We start from the raw sequence: 21,977 nt of genomic DNA on the forward strand, positions 1-21,977 counted from the left end.
TTTATCAGTGCTACGCGCTGGACTGATTACACAAGCTGCTGTAACGTCTCATTAGCAGCCGAGGGGAGGGCCCCAGAATGCTTTGCAGTTTAGTATGCGGCTTGCGTCTTTATGGGTCTATAACAGCCTTTAAGATAAGCACACATCAAAGGTAACTAAGATTTTTATCTTCACTAATTGCTTTTGGGCTTCCTTCTAAACTGTTTAACACAGGAGAATAGAGGTTTAAATTAGCTTCTGCAGCCTGACAGTTACTCTTTAAGCAACATTGGACGCCTGCTGTACACACACACGATAAACAATCAATCTTCGACCAGCATGGTCATTATCGGCTGATTCAACTGACTTTAGTCTAGTGTGGGTAGGTAGCTTAATGACCATCACACACCCAAAAAAGGATGTGGTTAATAGAGAAGTAACAGGTTTCATTATTCTTGACCAAACACATTCTCCAGCCACACCCCTTTGCTCTTACTTTACATCTGCACAATGTACCATCACTGAATTTGATTTAGGAGCTAAGTTGTTTGCATATAAAGCTTGGCCAGGCCATTTGTCGAAGGTCTGCACCCTGGGCAACCTTCAGGTAGGTCACTTTCTGACTGAGACATATTAAACATTCTTATGAAAGGGAGATTTAAAAATTCCTTAATTTGCCCTATGAAATAACAAGTAATATAATTCAATTGTGATTTGCTTTAAAAAAAAATACCTTTATTTGCCTAAATAGACAATTCAAATAAGACAAACCATCTATCTATCTATCTATCTATCTATCTATCTATCTATCTATCTATCTATCTATCTATCTATCTATATGAAACAACTTATCTTGCCCTTATATTCTCAAAAAAAAATATTTATTTTAGTTTATAAGAATTCAGAAAGATTACTTAGATAATAGTAACAATGATATGCTATGCAATGCTTTAGAATGGTATATTTTTCTTAAACACAAAGGATTCAGAATAGCTCTATAGAATTTTTTACTTTTCAGTGCATTCAATTTTCAAAAAAAGTTTTTTTCTTTTTTTAAAACATATTTACAAATCAAACTCTCTCTCTCACTGTCCCAAATTAAATCGACTTTTCTCCTAAGTTTTCTCACAGAAGATATGTTTTTTACATGTATCAATACAATTCCTTTAAATCCTCCAGCAAGAAAGACATTTTTCAGTAGAGAAGATAAATATGTATCTCCTGGGAGAAAAGTCAGGAGAAAGGTTTATTAGTGATGATTGTAATCTGCTAATTGTGATTGTGTTAAATTTCGCCTACATTTTTGCAGTTATGGCCATTGCGTAATTACGATTTGGACATTCCATTGATTTTGTGGAAATCAATTGTATTTTTTACGTAATTTTGTGCCAACTTTAGTGGTATATAGCTATTGTCACCAACATTGGTTATTTTAAGAAAAAGAGTAGGAACAAGTCAAAAAAGTAGTTTGTTGTTTTTGAGAAAATCGATTTTACAAATGCAAAGGAAAATTGCTTTTTAAATGTCATTTTTTTCTGACAAAACACTTAAATGCCCCCACCGATCTAAAAAAGGCCTGGGATCCCCCTTTTTGACAACCACCATAATGTCACAATCAGCTAAATAAACCACACTGGACTCGACATCTCCAGTATACTGTAGGTAAGTGAAGGCAAGAGTATATAGACCATATAAAGATCTTGAAGCAATATGTTGTAGGGTAGATGCAAACCCTGTGGTATTATAATTATTTCAACCACAGAAAAGTTCTCCTGGGACAATAGGTTATGATCCAGTTAAGCCAATAACTGGCTTAACTGGATCTAGATATGGATTATGCTGGAACCCTCCTCATTCTGGTCTACTCCTGGTCCCTATCCCTTTACCTGGGTGATACACTTCTACTGCACGCTTCCTGCCAGTGGGAGCAGGAAAATCGGGTGCTTATGAGAAGTGGAAAAATTGGGTGCCGACATTCACTCTAATGTTAACCACTTAAGGACCAGGGGATTTATTGCCTGATCTGTGCTGCGTGGGCTCTCCAGCCCGCAGCACAGATCAGGATTGAGCCAGGGCGACCAGACTGCCCCCCTTTTTTCCCCACTAGGGGCATGTCCCGCTGGGGGGGGTCTGTTCGCCGCCGGCAATCTTTGTGTTGCGGGGGGGGGAGGGCTCCTCAGCAGCAGCACCACCGTATGATGTCAACACCGGGGATTTCTTCCCCGCGTGTTTACATTTAGCTTGCGAGCCGCGATCGGAGGCTAGCAGGCTGTTCACGGAGACACCCTCCGTGAACTGACATGGAACGGCCGCATGGAAACACCACTGCAACCTGCATCCGCCTATTGGCTGACATTGGGGTCGTTAAGTGGTTAAATATCAGATATTGGGCGCAAAACTGGACAATTTGGGTGCCCATTAAATAATGGGAAATTTTTCATTTTGAGAATTAGTGGTTTGTAAAACTGTTAAATAGTGGGAAATTTTTGGTTTTCGGGTTTTGGGAATTTTGTTTGTAAAATATCTTTTTAAATTTGTTTTGACAATTATCGTTGTTTTTTTTTTGTCAATTATGGTTAAAACTGTTTTAACATTTTGAAATTAGTTTTGAAAATTATAATTTTTTAAATTAGTGTTCTAAAATATAAATGATCGTTTTAACTGTTTTAACATACTGAAATTCATTTTGAGGATTATAATTTTGTAAATTATCCTTTGGAAATATATTATCTTACAAATCTATCGCTTATGGTTTTGAAATGTATTATCTTACAAATGTACTGCATTTTGTATTTATGTTTTTGCAGCAGAGAAAGGGGGTTTTAGGGTTAGGTGTCAGGAAGCAGGGTCTTAGTGTTAGGAAACACCAGGGAAGTATTAGGGTTAGGCACCACCAGGGGGGTCTTAGGGTTAGGCAACACCAGGAGAGTTAGGTACTACCAGGGTGGTTCTTAGGGTTAGGCACCACCAGCGGTGTCTAAGGGTTAGGCACCACCAGGGGGTCTAAGGGTTAGGGATAGGTAGAGGGAGGATTCTGTGTGAGAGTAGGGTTAGGTTTAGTAGTAGTAAATAGTGTTGCTCATCACAACCTCGTGATCAAGGGTAACCCGTGATCACATGCTGTTTTTTTCTGATCACAAGCTTGGATTCCGAATTCGTGATCACCTCTTGATCATGGATTCAGTTCCAAATGCACTCGTGATCATGGTCCAAATCCGGCTCGTGATCATGGTCCAAATCTGGCTTGTGATCATGGATTTATGAATAACCTCAAAACCCGCCGACTTTAGAGGTTAATAGCAAAACCTCCTTACATGATATAAACACCAGATGTGCAGGCTATGTTAAGTAGAACAGTGGGAACAATGGGAATTTTTCTTTTTCAAAAAGACCTTATAGTTTTTGAGAAAATCGATTTTTAAGTTTCAAAGAAAAACAGTATACATTTAAATGTGGTAAATGACAGTTAATGTATTTTCTGCATTTACATGTATACTTTTTTCCTTTGAAACTTTAAAATCGATTTTCACAAAAACTATAAGGTCTTTTTGAAAAAATGTTTTCCCCTTGTTCCCACTGTCCTACTTAACATACCTGGCAAATTTGGTGTTTATATCATGTAAGGGGGCTTTGCTATTAATCTCTAAATTCGGCGGGTTTGGGCGGGTTTTAAATCACAAATACTTTTTTTATTTGAAACTTTAACATCTATTTTCTCAAAATCTTTAAGGTCTTTTTGAAAAATGTGTTTTTACGTTGTAGCCACTGATCACCTGTATAATCCATGAAATTTTGGTGATTGTAGCATGTATGGGGGCTTAGCTATCAACGTTAAAGTCAAATCTGTGATCACAGCCGTGACAGATTCTACATGTAATCACGGCTAAAATCTGAGTCAAATTCGAAGCTCCGATTTAAATCAGGATCACTATCACGGCATATCGGGATTTCGATTCTGCCCTTGCCGGATTAACTCGAATTCGTAATTGGGGGGTATCCGAGCATCACTACTAGTAAAATATCCATAATATTTATGTAATGATTAGTGTAGCAACTCAGACGTCTGATTATGTGTGATCTGCAGAATCACCAATAATACAGACGCTATACCTGATTATGTGGAAAGATGCAAGGTATGTGTAGTGCTTGGTGCAACAATAGACTGGGCCTTACCAGAGGAGCTGGTAGGCACTATAAGAACTCAGCAACAATAAGTAGCAAGACCTCACCAGAGGAGCTGGTGGGTAATTATAGAAAACAGTAACAATAGGTTTAGCAAGACCTCACCAGAGGAGCTGGTGGGTACTTATAGAAAACAGTAACAATAAGTTTAGCAAGACCTCACCAGAGGAGCTGGTGGGTACTTATAGAACACAGTAACAATACGTTTAGCAAGACCTCACCAGAGGAGCTGGTGGGTACTTATAGAACACAGTAACAATATGTTTAGCAAGACCTCACCAGAGGAGCTGGTGGGTACTTATAGAACACAGTAACAATAAGTTTAGCAAGAGCTCACCAGAGGAGCTGGTGGGTAGTACTTATAGAACACAGAAACAATAAGTTTAGCAAGACCTCACCAGAGGAGCTGGTGGGTACTTATAGAACACAGTAACAATAAGTTTAGCAAGACCTCACCAAAGGAGCTGGTGGGTACTTATAGAACACAGTAACAATAACTTTAGCAAGACCTCACCAGAGGAGCTGGTGGGTACTTATAGAACACAGTAACAATAACTTTAGCAAGACCTCACCAGAGGAGCTGGTGGGTACTTATAGAACACAGTAACAATAAGTTTAGCAAGACCTCACCAGAGGAGCTGGTGGGTACTTATGGAACACAGTAACAATAAGTTTAGCTGAGCCTCACCAGAGGAGCTGGTGGGTACTTATAGAACACAGTAACAATAAGTTTAGCTGAGCCTCACCAGAGGAGCTGGTGGGTACTTATAGAACACAGTAACAATAAGTTTAGCTGAGCCTCACCAGAGGAGCTGGTGGGTACTTATAGAACACAGTAACAATAAGTTTAGCTGAGCCTTACCAGAGGAGCTGGAGGGCACTATTAGAATACAGTAACTGATTAGTTTAGCTGAGCCTCACCAGAGGAGCTGGTGGGCACTATTGAGAATACCTCACCAGTGGTGAGGGCCGACTGGTGAGTCGGAGCGTCAGACAGGCTGGGTTCGGCAACCGAGAGGCAGATACAGTACAGAGTCAGAAAGCAAAAGAGTAGTAGGTAATCAGGCAGGGATTCGGCAACTATATCAGATGGGCAGAAGTACAAAGAGGAGTAGCAATTAGCAGAGTCAGAGGTTAGCCAGAATCATACACAGAATATCAATAATATACAGTAAACAATCTCCTAGTCTTGTGTGAAATCCCTGGTTTCCTCCCAGATCAAAGCACACCGGATACTAGTCTAAGGTCTGAGCGCTAGCACATAAGTATTCGCAACCGCAGACAAGTTGCGAGTGAGCAGCGACGGCTTAAGAAGCAGAGTAAACCTCCAAGCCGCGCCCACTCCAGTCAGCCAATCCTGAGCGGCGAACGTCCGCTCTGACGTCAGCCGACCAGCGGGTCAGCTGACGCGCCTCCTCCCAGTATAAAGGTCCCGTCTACGCGCGTGGCCGCGCGATACAGAAACCTTATGTGCAAATGACAATTCCGTCCTCGGCGTGTTAGACGCAGAGGGAACGGAAGAAGACTCTGAATGCGGAACCGAAGCGGCTGCGGAGACACCCTGTGTGCCCGCAGCCGCATGTGTTACAATTTACCAATTTTTACTATGCTCATTACGAATGTTAATATATTTTTTTTCATCGTTATATACTATATTTTGTGATTTTAGTTTCACCCGCCACTCTTTATTACCGTCATACTAATATTTTTATCATTCTTCAGATAAAGATGAAAAAATGATAACAATAACCAAAATATTTGGCTTTGCAATACTTAAAATAATAAATATTTAGAAACAATTGCTGTTTTTAACCTACATTTATTTGCGAACCAGTATTTTCCTTATTGCTGCTGAAAAACAATGATTTTAGCTTTATCCTGCGCCCTTTTTTTTTTTTTAATAGCGCCTCTATTGTGTCGATTTCATGCATACCCTGCCAGTATCATATTCTACAGCAATAACACATATTTAGCACATATATTGCTGTTTACACTCTCCTTTGTTTTGCACTTTACTATTGATTGTGTGTGTGTGTGTATATATATATATATATATATATATATATATATCATCTCTTATCTGGAACTCTCTTCCACAGCCTGTACGTCATGCTCCAAACCTGGACATCTTCAAACGCACTCTTAAAACACACCTTTTCAGACAAGCTTATAACATTCTATAGCCCTTATTTACTTAACTGACACAACGTAATCAGTGGCAAAGGGTCACTGCCTCATCCATCCTCCACCCCCTTACCTAGTGTGTTCCCCACTACCCATTAGATTGTAAGCTCGCAAGGACAGGGTCCTCCTCCTAATGTTTACTGTTTTAGTCACAATACTTGTGCTGCTTGGAACTCTGTTGTACATTTTGTTAGTGTATCTATGTTCCCCTTGTTGTCTTATTGTGCTTTGTAAAGCGATGCGGAATATGTTGGCGCTATATAAATACAAAATAATAATTATATATATACTGTATTTATACAGGATCTTCTCAAAAAATTAGCATATTGTGATAAAGTTCATTATTTTTTGTAATGTACTGATAAACATTAGCCTTTCATAGATTTTAGATTCAAATACACACAACTTAAGTAGTTCAAGCCTTTTATTGTTTTAATATTGATGATTTTGGCATACAGCTCATGAATATCCAAAATTCCTATCTCAAAAAATTAGCATATTTCATCCGACCAATAAAAGAAAAGTGTTTTTAAAACAAAAAAAGTCAACCTTCAAAATGGTTTACTAACCATGGTATTACTGTGCTCAATTCTCCTGACCTGAACCCCATAGAGAATCTGTGGGATATTGTGAAGAGAAAGTTGAGAGACGCAAGACCCAACACTCTGGATGAGCTTAAGGCTGCTATCGAAGCATCCTGGGCCTCCATAACACCTGAGCGGTGCCACAGGCTGATTGCCTCCATGCCACGCCGCATTGAAGCAGTCATTTCTGCAAAAGGATTCCCGACCAAGCATTGAGTGCATAACTGAACATAATTATTTGAAGGTTGACTTTTTTTGTTTTAAAAACACTTTTCTGTTATTGGTCAGATGAAATATACTAATTTTTTGAGATAGGAATTTTGGGTTTTCATGAGCTATATGCCAACATCATCAATATTAAAACAAAAGGCTTGAACTACTTCAGTTGTGTGTAATGAATCTAAAATATATGAAAGTCTAATGTTTATCAGTACATTACAGAAAATAATGAACTTTATCACAATATGCAAATTTTTTGAGAAGATCCTGTATATATACTTATAGCTATTGATTGTGTGCATATATATATATATATATATATATATATATATATATATATATATATATATATATATATATATATATATATATATATATATATATATATATATATATATATATATATATTTGACACTTATAGCTGAGCCTAGGTTCATATACTGGCACACAGATTGATCAATCTGTGCACAGCTGATATATTATTGGTATTCCAGGCTTGATAGTAAGTTTATTGGATATATTGGCTTATGATTTCATTTCATGTGGACTTGTTGTCTTGAGGATTGTTTTTAATTGTTCTTAATTTAACTTTCAAAAATGTTTTATTGTTTTGTTTTCAACATTATCAAAACAGTGAACAGGAGATATACAATACAAAGTATAAAGTACACATGACAGCCTTAAATATACATTGTTCAGCTAGATATATCTCCAGAGGGTAGGAGAAAAGAAAAGGGGGTGTATCAGGCACAGCGATGACCGCCGAAGCGGGCTCAGTCCACATAAAAACTTTCGGCCGTTGGCAGCCGCGAGGCATCAAATACCAACAGCCTTCATAACCCAAGCCTATAGCTATAACACATTTGCAAAAGGCCCGGCAGCAGAAGTTGCGGGCCAGCTCTCAGGGCTACTGAGACCTGAGGGCAAGAAGGGGTGGGGGGGGGGAAGGAGGGGAATAAGACAAACAAAAAAGAAGAGGGAGATGAAAGGCGCAGGAAGAGGGTGTTGAGAAGACAGACTGAGAAAGAGTAAGAGGGTAGAGATCTGAAGAGGAAGAGAAGACTAATAGGAAGAGTGGAAGAAAGAAGAGAGGAAAAGAAGGTCACAACCAGCCTGCTATTGGGCATGAAAAGGAAGAGTTCGTCTGGGGGTCTAAGATATTGGGGAGGGCGCATGATATCTGCCTCTGGTTAGACTTCGGTGACGTTTTGTGGGATCCAGTGGGAATAATTTATGAAATAGGGCTTCCAGACTTTTTCAAATTTAGGCAGGGAGTCATCCAATATAGCCTTCATCCTGTCAAAGCACAAGGCGGAGCTTAAGTTGGACTTAAAAATGTCAAATAATAATAAGGGGGTTCTCCAGGAGCGGGCTATTACCCTTTTAGCTGCTAATAGGATATGTTGTAGTAGCTTATATTGGGGGATGGTGAGCTCCTGGGGTTTCATACCGAGAAGGGCTATTTGTGGCGATTTGGGCACCTGCGTTTTGAATATAGTGTATATTACCTGGTAGACCCTGATCCAAAATTTGCGTGCTTTAGGGCATTGCCACCAGGTGTGTAAGTATGTTCCCGGTTGACCACAACCCCTGAAGCAGAGGCCTGAGACACCTGGCTTAAATTTGGCTAAGCGGTCTGGCGTCAGATACCATCTGAGAAGGACCTTGTATTGCGTTTCCACCAAGGATGCACTAATAGAGCACCTGGGGGTAAGCTTCCAGATGTCGTTCAGGTCCTCAACCCCAATAGTCGTGTCCAGTTCCCGTTCCCATTTTAGTATATATTGTGGTTTTGGCAAGGAGGGCGGGGAGGCCACACATCTGTAAATCATCAAAATTAGGCCTGGGGACATAGGATCAGAGGAACACACATGTTCAAAGCAAGATCTAGTCAGTAAGGATGTCCTGCGGTTGAGGATACTATTTATAAAATGAGAGATCTGAAGGTATCGAAAGCGTTCAGTATCGGGTATCTGCCTATGCTCCTTCAGTGCGGCAAATGTTTTGACCGAGCGGTCAGTGACTAGGCTATAAATTGTAACAAGGTTGTTCTGTTGCCACCATCTGAAGGCTGTTTGATTATGTAATCCTGGGGGAAAGGAAGGGTGGCCTAGAAAGGAGAGGAGAGGTAAGTGAGGGGATATAAGGCTGCCCTTTTCTTTAATTCGGTTCCAAATTTTTAGGGAGTGCGAAACAATTGGGTTCTTTATTTTATTACTATGTTGCCTTTCCAGCCAAAGAAGATTGCGGAGTGCAACAGGGTGGCAAATTGCACTCTCGATGCTGCACCAGAGGGGGGGTTGAGATGTGACGAACCAGGCCGTCAACTGGGCTACCTGGGCAGCCATGTAGTATATAGCAATGTTTGGGACCCCTAGACCTCCATCAGTGCGCAGCCTATAGAGTGTCGTCCTCGCGATTCTAGGGCCTGAGCCCTTCCATATGAAAGCGAGTAGGCGTGTTTGGATTTTCTTGAGAAAGGAGGGAGGGACCTGCACCGGGAGTACTCTGAACACATATAGTAATTTGGGTAGGATCACCATTTTGATGGCGGCAATGCGGCCAATCCAGGAAATAGCATAGCGTTTCCAACATTCAAGAAGCTGTGTGATTTCCTGGAGTAACCTGGGGTAGTTGGCACTGAACATATCTCCATAGCTACCAGTGAGATTAACGTTAATTGTTCTTAATTTAAATATTATATGAAGGCAACATTTTGATAATAATACGGTATGTAAATTATTCATCTAATCCTTTAGACCTGTTTATGGGTAACCCCCCCCCCCACACACACACACACCATACACACACACACACACACCATACACACACACACACACCATACACACACACACACACCATACACACACACACCATACACACACACAATACACACACACACCATACACACACACACACACACCATACACACACACCATACACACATACACACACACACACCATACACACACACACACACACCATACACACACACACACACACCATACACACACACACCATACACACATACACACACACACACCATACACACATACACACACACACACCATACACACATACACACACACATTCACACACACACACACACACACACACACACACACACACACACACACACACACACACACACACACACACACACACACACACACACACACACACACACACACACACACACACACACACACACACACACACACACACACCACCACCACCACCACCATCGCCTGCACATTTGCTCTGTTTTCTATACCAATGGGTCACTACTGAATGTGCAAATGATCTCTTTCTTTTTTTGCCCCTGTAAGCCAGGCAAGCATTTAGAACCACTGGTGTATAGCCAGCCTATAGCTTTTAAATATTACACAGCCCAAAACAGGCTGTCTACATGTGGGGTTGATATGGCTGTGTAATATTTAAAGCTATAGGCTTGCTATACACCAGTGGTTCTGGATGTTTGCCTTGCTTACAGGGGCGTAAAGAGATAATTTGCATATTCAGTAGTGGTGCATTGTGGGTAACCACAAATGTTCACTTATAGCTGAATTATTGCAAGTTTCCTTCTATTTTAAGAAGGCAAATTTCCCCAAGCATTGCTTATTAGTAGGATGGCTTTTCTGTTTCTTTTATCCCCCTATACATTCCTAGTGGTTTGAGTCGCCCTGATCTGCTTGGTTACTCTGCTATACCAATGGCAAACTCTATTGGTTGAGTGTGGTATACACCAAAGGCATCCATGAAATAAAGGCGCAAGGAAATAAGGGTGCGGGTGGACAACAACATCGTAGTAAACGATAAATATATTTTTCAACTGAGTATGTAGTGATACACATTGTTGGTTAACGATAAATACTGTTGTAAAAAAAAAAAAGAGAAATAATAACTAAAAGATATTAACTTTAGATATCGTTACACAATTCAACAATACAGCTTAACCCAACCCTACCCTCACACAGAACCCTCCCCTGGTGGTGCCTAAAACTAACCACTCGCTTAACCCTAGCCAACCCCTCGGTGGTACCTAACCCTAACCCCCCTGTAACGATTGGTGTAGCACACAGACGTCTGATTATTGTGTGATCTGCAGAATCACCAATAATGCAGACTCTATACCCGATTATGTGGTGATCTGCAGTATCACCAATAATGCAAGTATAGAAGGCTGAGAAACAGAGGTGTAAAGTGTTTGGTGCAACAGAAGATAAATAATAGACCTTACCAGTGGAGCTGGTAAAGTACTATCAGTCACAGGAGAAGTAACAAAGTTTGGCTAAATCTTACCAGGGGAGCTGGTAAGGTACTATCAGCACAAGCGACTGAGTAGTTTAACTAGACCTTACCAGAGGAGCTGGTAAGGTACTATCAGTCACAAGAGCTGTATAACTGAAACTAAACCTCACCAGAGGAGCTGGTGGGTATTATAATCAATAGAGCACCTCACTAGTGGCAAGGGCCCAGTGGTGAGTAGAGAGGTCAGACAGGCAAGGTTTGGCAACTGAGAGGCGAATACAGTACAGAAACGTGAGGCAGAAGAATAGTGAGTTATCAGGCAGAGATACAGAAACTAAGGTCAGATAGGCAGAAGTACAGAATCGATGAGCAAAAGCAAGGTCAGAGTATAGCCAGAATCATACACAGGTAATCAGTAATACAATAACAATAGTCCTAGTCTTGTGTGAAATCCCTGGTTTCCTCCCAGATCAAAGCACATCAGATACTAGTCTAAGGTCTGAGCGCTAACACGAGTGTATTCGCAACAGCAGACAAGCTGCAAATGACCGGTGAAGGTTTAAGAAGCCGAGGAGAGCTCAGAGCCGTGCCCCTACCAATCAGCCAATCCGAGCAGCGTGAGTCACCTCTGACATCAGCCGACCGGCAGGTCAGTTGACGCACCTTCTTCCAGCATAAAGGTCCTGTCTCCGCGCGCGCCCGCATGATACAGCGACCCTATGAGCACGAAACAGCACCGTTCCTGGCGTGCTAGACGCCGACGGAACGGATGTGGCCTGTGAACAGGGATCAAAGGTGTACCGTGTCCGCAGGCGCTATATTTGCAGATGTTACAGTACCCCCCCCCCCTCTAGGCGTGGACTCCAGACACGATTCATCTCGAGTGTCAAGACACCAATCATGGGACTTCTCCACCAGTTTATCTGCCCCAGCGAACCCAGGGAGGGATGGAGAGGGATGTCCCTGAACAAGTGAACCCAAACAAAGGATAGAGGAAGATATGGACTCTCTTGACCTAGCTGGCAGAGCCCAAATTATATCCCCTGGAATGAACTCCCATTCCTCAGACTGTCTTTTGTTGTCTAATAGAGAAGAGTCTATAAGTGAAGTCTGTTCAACCCGATAATCAACAGCTGCCAGAACAATTTTTTTCGGGAAGAATGCCAACTGGAGTGGCAGGCTGCACTGACTCAGGCTCAAAGCATCTAGACAACGCGTCTGCTTTCGCGCTTTTGCTACCTGGCCTGTAGGTAATAATAAACCTGAAACGCGTGAAAAATAACAACTACCGAGCCTGTCTGGGGTAAGACATTTGGCACTTTCAATATACTCTAAGTTTTTATGGTCCGTATATACTGTTATAGTGTGCTCAGCCCCCTCCAGCCAATGTCGCCATTCCTCAAATGCGAGCTTAATGGCTAATAGCTCGCGATTCCCAATGTCATAATTTTTCTCAGCGGGGGAGAATTTCCTAGAAAAGTAAGCGCAGGGATGCAATCTGCCTTACAAGCCAGAATGCTGGGATAACACAGCCCCCACTCCAATCTCTGAAGTATCCACTTCAACAATAAAGGGAAGGGACACATCCACATGTCTCAAGATGGGGGCTGCACAAAACAACTGTTTGAGAGATGAAAAGGCGGCTTGTGCCTCTGACGACCAGTTGTAAGTGTCTGCCCCCCTCTTCGTAAGTTCCGTAAGAGGTGACACTACAGAAGAAAAGCCTTTCATAGATCTCCTGTAGTAATTGACGAAGCCAAGGAAGCGCTGGAGTACCTTCAACCCCACAGGCTGAGGCCACTCCAGTACAGCAGATCCTTTCTTGGGGTCCATGGATAAACCTGCAGTGGAGATCACATACCCCAAAAAAGGAATCTCCGAAACCTCAAAAAGGCATTTTTCTATCTTGGCATACAAGGAGTTCTGCCGTAACTTCCTCAAGACATATCTAACATGTTTTCTGTGTTTGGCCAATGTAGGGGAAAAAATGAGGATATCATCCAAATAGACAAGGACAAATTTTCCCAGAACCTCTCTGAACATCTCATTAATCAGATCTTGGAAGACGGCGGGTGCGTTGCACAACCCGAAGGGCATAATGAGATACTCGTAGTGCCCGCCGGGCGTGTTAAATGCCGTCTTCCACTCGTCACCCTCTCTTATACGGATCAGGTTGTATGCCTCCCTGAGATCAAGTTTGGTAAACACACCAGCCTCAGTAACCTGAGAGAATAAATCATCGATCAGGGGTAGAGGATAACGATTTTTTACTGTAAACTTATTCAAACCCCTGTAATCGATACACGGCTGCCTGAGGCCACCGTCCCTTTTTTTTTTACAAAGAAGAAACCTGCCCCGGCTGGGGACCTAGAAGGACGGATGAAACCTTTGTCCAAATTGTCAGTGATATATTCCTGCATAGCAAGCTTTTCGGGCCCAGACAAATTATACAGATGGCCCCTAGGGGGTATACAAGCTGATCTTAAATCTATGGGGCAATCAAAGCTTAAATGGGGTGGAAGCTTGTCTGCAGCCCGGGGACAGAATACATCTGCGAAATCAGAATATTGACTAGGCAAACCCTCCACCTGGACTTCCGTGGCTCATACCGTGACTTTCCCCAAACAATATTGCTGACAGAAAGAGGACCAACTTAGTAATTGTCTGGAACTCCAGTCAATCCGAGGGGAATGCTTCTGAAGCCAAGGCATACCAAGGATCACCGAGGAGGTTGCCATTTTGAGAACAAGAAATTGTATTTGTTCTCTATGGAGAACCCCAATCTGACATAACAATACAGGAGACTGCAAATGGGGTTGTTTTCCCTGTTGTGGTGAGTTATCCACTGCAGTAAGAATGAACTGATGTCCCAACGACTGGAGAGGAAGGCCGAGCTGAACTGCAAAATCATAATCCATAAAGTTGGCTGCTGAACCCGAGTCTATGAATGCCTGTGTTTCCTGGACTTGATCTCCCCTGGTAATCGTGCATGGAAGGAGTAATCTACTATCTCCTATCGGAACAGCTGAGTCACCAACCGCGGTACCACTGACCACCAGAGAGCGATATAAAGTGTCCGTCTCCTTGAGACAATCTTGAACCATATGATCTGTCTCAGGCGTCGGGGAACAGGATCTCGAACAAGATCTCCCTCAGCCTCGGGAAACTCGAAGTAATCGGGTTGTCCCGAGTCATCCTGAGAAAGCGAAGGCACCACCCCAGCTTTCTTAATGAACTTAGCCCGAGTCCGTCTCTGATGTTGAACGGTCGATCTTAATAGTCAAAGATATCGCCTCGTCAAGGGACCTAGGTTCAGGGTGACCTAACATCAATTCGGCCACAGCGTCAGACAATCCCGATAAAAAGCAATCAAGTAAAGCATGCTGCCCCCATCTAGTCGTCACTGCCCACCTTCTAAACTCTGCTGCATACATCTCTACAGTGTTATGACTTTATCACAACCATAGAAAAACAAACTTCCGGCACCATCACCAGGCTCAATCCTCAATATGTTTTAATGATGTTGACAAAACTTTCCATCCATTGTCCACAAATTACAAGATATAGTGCACATACCCGTTAGCAGCCTCCACCGTGGGGCAATGTGGGAGCAGCGGTCCGCCTAACGACCATTTCGCTTGATGTAAGCTTCTTCTGAGGCTCTATGTTGTTCTATGGTTGTGATATTGTTTGTTCTTTTCGACTTCCTGAGCACATCAAAGGCCACATACCCCAGCATCAGACTCCTAAAGGTCCTACCTAAAACGACCCAGGCAAAGCAATGCCAATTACTTTTTTCTTTTGAAGATATAAGTGTTATGACTTTGTCTGAGGGCCTTAAGCTTCCTCTCTGACGTTATTGCTAAATCGGGATCATCGTATATACCTGCCATAGCCTTAAAGAAATCCTGCACAGAAGCCAAAGCCTCATGGTTATCTGGGAGATAATAGGCCCATGACTGCGAGTCTCCTGATAATAAAGTCTTTATTAAAACGACCCTCTGGCTTTCAGACCCTGATGCCGTAGGACATAATTCGAAATATGAAAGGCATTGATTTTTAAAATTCTGAAAATCGGCCCTATGCCCAGAAAACCTTTCTGGAAGAGGTAGTCTGGGTTCCAGAACAAGAGGGGATGACACTGGTGTAGCATGTGTTGAAATGTTTTGGAGGGCCTCAGATAGTTGGTAAATCTGAGTCTGTTGAGTGCTAACTGTGAGAGACAGTCGATCAACAGCCGTAATCAACACTTCCACATGACTAGCCAGTGTATCCATGTTTTTTTCTGGTCTGCTGTTCTGTAACGATTAGTGTAGCCCACAGACATCTGATTATTGTGTAATCTGCAGAATCACCAATAATACAGACTCTATACCCGATTATGTGGTGATCTGCAGTATCACCAATAATGCAAGTATAGAAGGCTGAGAAACACAGGTGTAAAGTGTTTGGTGCAACAGTAGATAAATAATAGACCTTACCAGTGGAGCTGGTAAAGTACTATCAGTCACAGGAGAAGTAACAAAGTTTTGCTACATCTTACCAGGGGAGCTGGTAAGGTACTATCAGCACAAGCAACTGAGTAGTTTAACTAGACCTTACCAGAGGAGCTGGTAAGGTACTATCAGTCACAGGAGCTGTATAACTAAAACTAAACCTCACCAGAGGAGCTGGTGGGTATTATAATCAATAGAGCACCTCACTAGTGGCAAGGGCCCACTGGTGAGTAGAGAGGTCAGACAGGCAAGGTTTGGCAACTGAGAGGCGAATACAGTACAGAAACGTGAGGCAGAAGAATAGTGAGTTATCAGGCAGAGATACAGCAACTAAGGTCAGATAGGCAGAAGTACAGAATCGATGAGCAATAGCAAGGTCAAAGTATAGCCAGAATCATACACAGGTAATCAGTAATATAATAACAATAGTCCTAGTCTTGTGTGAAATCCCTGGTTTCCTCCCAGATCAAAGCACACCGGATACTAGTCTAAGGTCTGAGCGCTAACACGAGTGTATTCACAACAGCAGACAAGCTGCAAATGACCGGTGAAGGCTTAAGAAGCCGAGGAAAGCTCAAAGCCGCGCCCCTACCAATCAGCCAATCCGAGCGGCGTGAGTCACCTCTGACTTCAGCCGACCGGCAGGTCAGCTGACGTGCCTTCTACCAGCATAAAGGTCCTGTCTCCGTGCGCGCCCACTTGATACAGTGACCCTATGAGTACGAGACAGTACCGTTCCCGGCGTGCTAGACGCTGATGGAACGGATGAGGCCTGTGAACAGGGAACAAAGGCGGCTGCGGATATACCCTGCGTGTCCGCAGCCGCTATATTTGCACATGTAACCCTAACCACCACCCTTGGTGTTGCCCATCTTTTACAAATAATTCTAGATCTAGGTAGACTACTTTTTCCATGCTGAATTCGTACGTAAACTGCATATTCTCTTTCCCATCATTCAAGTAATGGAAAAACCCCTCCCATGTGGAATGAGTCCCAGACCAGTACACCAGGACGTCATCTACAAATCTAGACCATCTCCTGAGACAATTCCCATGCGGGACACCGGTGCCATACACGTATTTCTCCTCCCACCATGCCAAAAACAGATTGGCATACGTGCATGACACCGACGTCCCCATGGCTGTGCCCGATTGTTGCCAATACCATCTCCCGTCAAAAGTAAAAGCGTTATGGGTCAAAACATACATCAAACATTCGCAAAGATAATCAGCATAATTCTCATCTTTATTGAGAACGAATCCAAGAACACGTAAAATCAGTAAGGACAGGGAAAGGTTGTAGTAGACTGATTGAACACTGTAGAAATGAACACAATTGGGACCCAACATGCCTTTCTTTTGCAGGTTTGGAGCAAGCACTCATCCTCAATAGAGGGAATAGTGAACAATTTCTGCTGAGAAAAGAAAGCAGGTGGATAATTAATAGTGATGCTATGGGACTTTTAGGTTTAAATGACCACCTCGATATGGCATGCTTTCTAGATCTGTAATGAATTAGAAAAAAATGTGATTTTCTTCCTACCTACTTGGGGTAATGATTTGTCAGGTATAGTTTAAAATTGTTTTTATTTTTGAAACACTGCATCATGGTTTAGGGTAATGTGGGAAAGGTAAGTAAAAAGGTGCAAGAAACTTCCAGAGAAGGATGATTAAGTAGAAATTATAAAAAGATGTAAAATAGGATAGCACCGGGTAAAACTCACCCGCATACCCCATGTTCCAATAGAAACTGCTAGTAAAATAAGCCAGTTATTTAAAACCATGTTGTATACGATGTATGCAGGTTTCAGGTCTCTTTTAATATATTCTTTTAAGTATGGAAAAATATTTTTTAAAATGTTGAATAAAAAAGGAATTTTTATGTATATAAATTTGTAGTTTTATAGGGTTGATAGATACAGGGCCTTTCTCTATGTTTCTAGCACCATCTAGTGGAGGATTATGTGAGTCCAAAGTGTTTGGATTGCAGATATCCAGTCTGGAACGCATGTACTTCCGGCTCAGAAGTACGCATGGCATGCGTCCATTAGGCTTACGTGAGCAGGAAGTGATGCGTAGCAACGTCACGTGCCCGGAACACGGAGCGTATGCACGTGATTATAAAATCTCCTAATAATGGAGCCATCGCCGCGCACGGAGCCTCAGAAGAAGCTCGTAGAGCGAAACGGTCGTCAGGTAGGCTGCTGCCGTTCCCACATTGCCCCCCAGCGAGGACTCTCATAGGGTATGTCAGATTTTGCTTCATTATGCAATATGGAATGGTCCTGTATACATGTAAATGGACATTAAACTGACGGATTAGAGAACCTTGAAACGGTGCCAGATTTCTTCTGTTTCTATGTTTTGTGATATTATACACTTGCTTCTATAATCTGAGCAAGCAAAAGGCGACACCCTATGCACCAGTACTAGAAGGTGAAACCCTCCCTAACGCAGACGTCCGCAGTGCCAGCTACTGTATCTCTACTCCATAACATAGTCAGGTTGTTATTATCTGTATTGCCTAGTTCTGTCTTTCTGTTGCGATTGTTCTGTCACCAGCGGCGGCTGACAGGGAATCGCTCTGTCTGTTTGGATCGCATTTGCCCTAGTGGTAGAGGCGGTTGATCTCTCCAAATTCTGTCTCAGGAGTGTAAGCCAGAGCAGCGGTTGCTACTGGTTGCTCCATCTGTCTGTCTTGTCTGGATCGCATCCGCCCTAGCGGTAGAGGCGGTGTTTCCTTCTGTACTCTGTCTAGGAGTGTAGCCAGAGCTGCGGTTGCTACTGGTTACTCCTCCTGTCCGTCTTGTCTGGAACGAATGCTTGCTGTCGTTTCGGTGAGGTAACCGTTTAGCAAGCGTTTGCGTTCTCTATTTGTTTTCGTGTTTCATTGGTTAGTCAGGGTTGGTACGCTTTGTCGCTGTTGCGCTTATCGTGCGGTGACCGTGACGTGCACGCGCTTTGTCACTATTGCGCTTAACGTGTGGTGAACGCGTGTAGTTAGTCCAGTCTGCTTCTTTGTGTTGGATTACAGTTTGTTATCGGTTCTGTCTTTATTCTTCCTATGCTCTGTCTTTACTCAGTCTTGTGTCGCCATTAGCAATCGCCATTCTTGCGATTGTGTTCCCACTTGGTCTTCGCTGTTGTGTGTTCACCGTCACTGAGTGGCGACTAGATTGTTGGACATGCATTCATTCTGTCTCTGTGGTCACTCTCTCTCTCTAGGGGCTATCTTGCCCTGTATTGCTTCACCTCGTACAAATTCCAGCTGGCATCTGTGGCAATGCAGAGGGTTTATTCCTCTGCACTCCACAGCTCCATCTGCCAGTGGGAATTCCTCTCTACAGGTGCATTGCACCAAAGCTGGGCTCTGTTACTTAAACACTTGTGGAGGATTTCCGCAGTGTCAGCACATATCTTGTGCGCTGACCACGGAGATAATTCCACATTCGTTACACCAAAAAGACCACAAATGGATCATCAGGGGGCTCTGTATGGCTGATATTGTGGTGAAACCCCTCCCGCAGGAAACTGTGAGGACCATGGTCCTTGCAGTTTCCTGTCTGTGAACCTCATTGCATTGTGGGAAATAGCTGTTTACAGCTGTTTCCAACTGCCAAAAGCAAGCAGCAGCTACTTCCACTGACATCACCTGCCAACAGTAAAAATGTCACCACGTGATAAATGTCAGAATGTAAATCAGGGAGAGGAAAGCTTTTACAATGGGAAAACACTGAGTAAATCATTTATACATAATTATTGTAAAAATGAAGCACTTTTTATTACATTATTTTCACTGGTGTTCCCCTTTAAGAAGTAGTCATACTTGTACTAAGTAAGGGTTGTACTAAGTGTCCTCATAAACTGTGTGACACCTCACCTCTCTACACTATATTGGACCTATGACCCCCAATCAAAGCACTGAATGAATGTAGTTTGGAGAGGGGTGCATGCTCTGTCCATTCCATACGCTCTTTTTGATGATGTTGAAAAAAAAAATATGTGGTCCAGGAGTGGAAGAAGTGTGGGTCAATTCTACTCTCATCTCTGTCAAGCATTGCACAATTAGTCCTCTGCATTAAAGGAAACATCCAAGCTGTTGAAAAAAACCAAACTCCACTTACCTGGGGCTTCCTCCAGCCCCTGCCAGTCGTTCTGTGCCCTCGCCGCAGCTCCTCTCACTCCCGGTGTCCTGTGCTGAAGAAGCCGACCTCGCTCGGCTTCATGTGCGCTCCACGGCGGGGGGCACATAGTGTACGTGACGTCATCGCATACACCATTTGTAGTAGAGACCCGATTACACCACGTGACCCGCGCCGTGGATCGCACATGAAGCCGACCCGGATGCAGACCTGGCGAGGCCAGCTTCTTCAGTGCAGGACACCGGGAGTGAGAGGAGCTGCGGCGAGGCACAGAATGACTGCCAGGGGCTGGAGGAAGCCCCGGGTAAGTGGAGTTTTTTTTTTTTTACAGCTTGGACCTTCCCTTTAAGAATAGTTTCAAAAAAATAGTTATCAGTTACCAATGTATAGTTGTTACTTTATGATCTGTTTTTTGTTTTGTTTTTGTTTTAAGTATTAACTGTGTATTTTTCTTTTGTTCTAAGTTTAAGGATGCCCAATATTCTACAGTTTTGGGTGTTGGTGGCTGTTTTTTCTGGTAAGTTTAGTGTGTGTGTATCAAGCAAATTTTGTGTCTCCATCCAGCCAGGTCTTTTGGCTCCACCACCCTCAAATCAGCAGTTATAGGTGCCCGCCATTAGAGTGGGCACAGTGGAGCCTGATGTAGGCACGGACTCACCTAACATTACTAGGACCTCTATCCCTCTTGCTCAGCACTCAAGCTCCTTTTAGGCAAAAAAGAAGTGGTTACCAATATGCAGTGAGTGCCAAGGGGCAGTGGGTGCCCGGATGCAGTTGGTGGTAAGATTAGTGTTGGGCGAACAGTGTTCGCCACTGTTCGGGTTCTGCAGAACATCACCCTGTTCGGGTGATGTTCGGGTTCGGCCGAACTCCTGATGGTGTTCGGCCAAACTGTTCGGCCATATGGCCGAACTAAGAGCGCATGGCCGAACGTTACCCGAACGTTCGGCTAGCGCTGTCATTGGCCGAACGGGTCACGTGTAGTGTTGGGCGAACATCTAGATGTTCGGGTTCGGGCCGAACATGGCCGAACTCCAAACATAATGGAAGTCAATGGGGACCCGAACTTTCGTGCTTTGTAAAGCCTCCTTATATGCTACATACCCCAAATTTACAGGGTATGTGCACCTTGGGAGTGGGTACAAGGGGGAACATGACTGGTGAGTTTCGGGCCCCTAGGCCGAAGAGGTCATAGCCTAGGGTCACAAACACCTGTTTATTTGGGCTATTTCAATGGTAGTGATGGTGACGTACATAAATCTCAGCCAAGGGTCCCTACAATGCTAGAAAATTTGGTACTGCTGAGCCATTGCCCTTTGAAAAGATGTGAGATTTTGGAAAGTGAAATAGGGAGGCAATGAAATCCTATGGGGGATTTTACCAATTTTGGACCCCTGTAACTCTGGTTTGCAGAGATGTAGGGACCCCATCTTTGGAATCCAAGTCTGACAATATGTCTTCTACCTGCATGAGACATTTCGTGAGATTCAGACTTTGCTAACGGCCATTGCTGCGATTTATGTACGTCACCATCACTACCATTGAAATAGCCCAAATAAACAGGTTTTTGTGACCCTAGGCTATGACCTCTTTGGCCTAGGGGCCCGAAACTCACCAGTCATGTTCCCCCTAAGTGTCCCTACAATGCTAGAAAATTTGCCACTGCTGAGTAATTGCCCTTTGAAAAGATGTGAGATTTTGGAACTGTAAATAGGAGGCCCAATGAAAGCCTAAGGGGGATTTTACCAAATTTGGAGCCCTGTAACTCTGGTTTGCAGAGATGTAGGGAACCCATCTTTGGAGCCCAAGTCTAACAATATGTCTTCTACCTGCATGAGACATTTCGTGAGATTCAGACGTTGCTAACGGCCATTGCTGCGATTTATGTATGTCAGACTCGCCACCATTGAAATTGCCCAAATAAACAGGTTTTGTGACCC

The 21,977-nt window shown here is 43.2% G+C and overlaps 1 protein-coding gene across 1 annotated transcript in view; it reads left to right on the forward strand.

Annotated features, from left to right (window-relative positions):
* Nucleotides 1-17,515: 17,515 nt before the first annotated feature.
* LOC137522273 (IgGFc-binding protein-like) overlaps nucleotides 17,516-21,977 on the forward strand; it is a 103,099-nt gene continuing 98,637 nt past the window's right edge. Inside the window, exons 1-2 of the mRNA XM_068242302.1 lie at nucleotides 17,516-17,526; nucleotides 20,502-20,554. Coding sequence (XP_068098403.1) covers nucleotides 17,516-17,526; nucleotides 20,502-20,554 — 64 coding nt within the window. The remainder of the gene's footprint in view (nucleotides 17,527-20,501; nucleotides 20,555-21,977) is intronic.

This window comes from Hyperolius riggenbachi, chromosome 6 (assembly GCF_040937935.1).
Source record: "Hyperolius riggenbachi isolate aHypRig1 chromosome 6, aHypRig1.pri, whole genome shotgun sequence".
In the NCBI taxonomy this organism is placed as follows: domain Eukaryota; kingdom Metazoa; phylum Chordata; class Amphibia; order Anura; family Hyperoliidae; genus Hyperolius; species Hyperolius riggenbachi.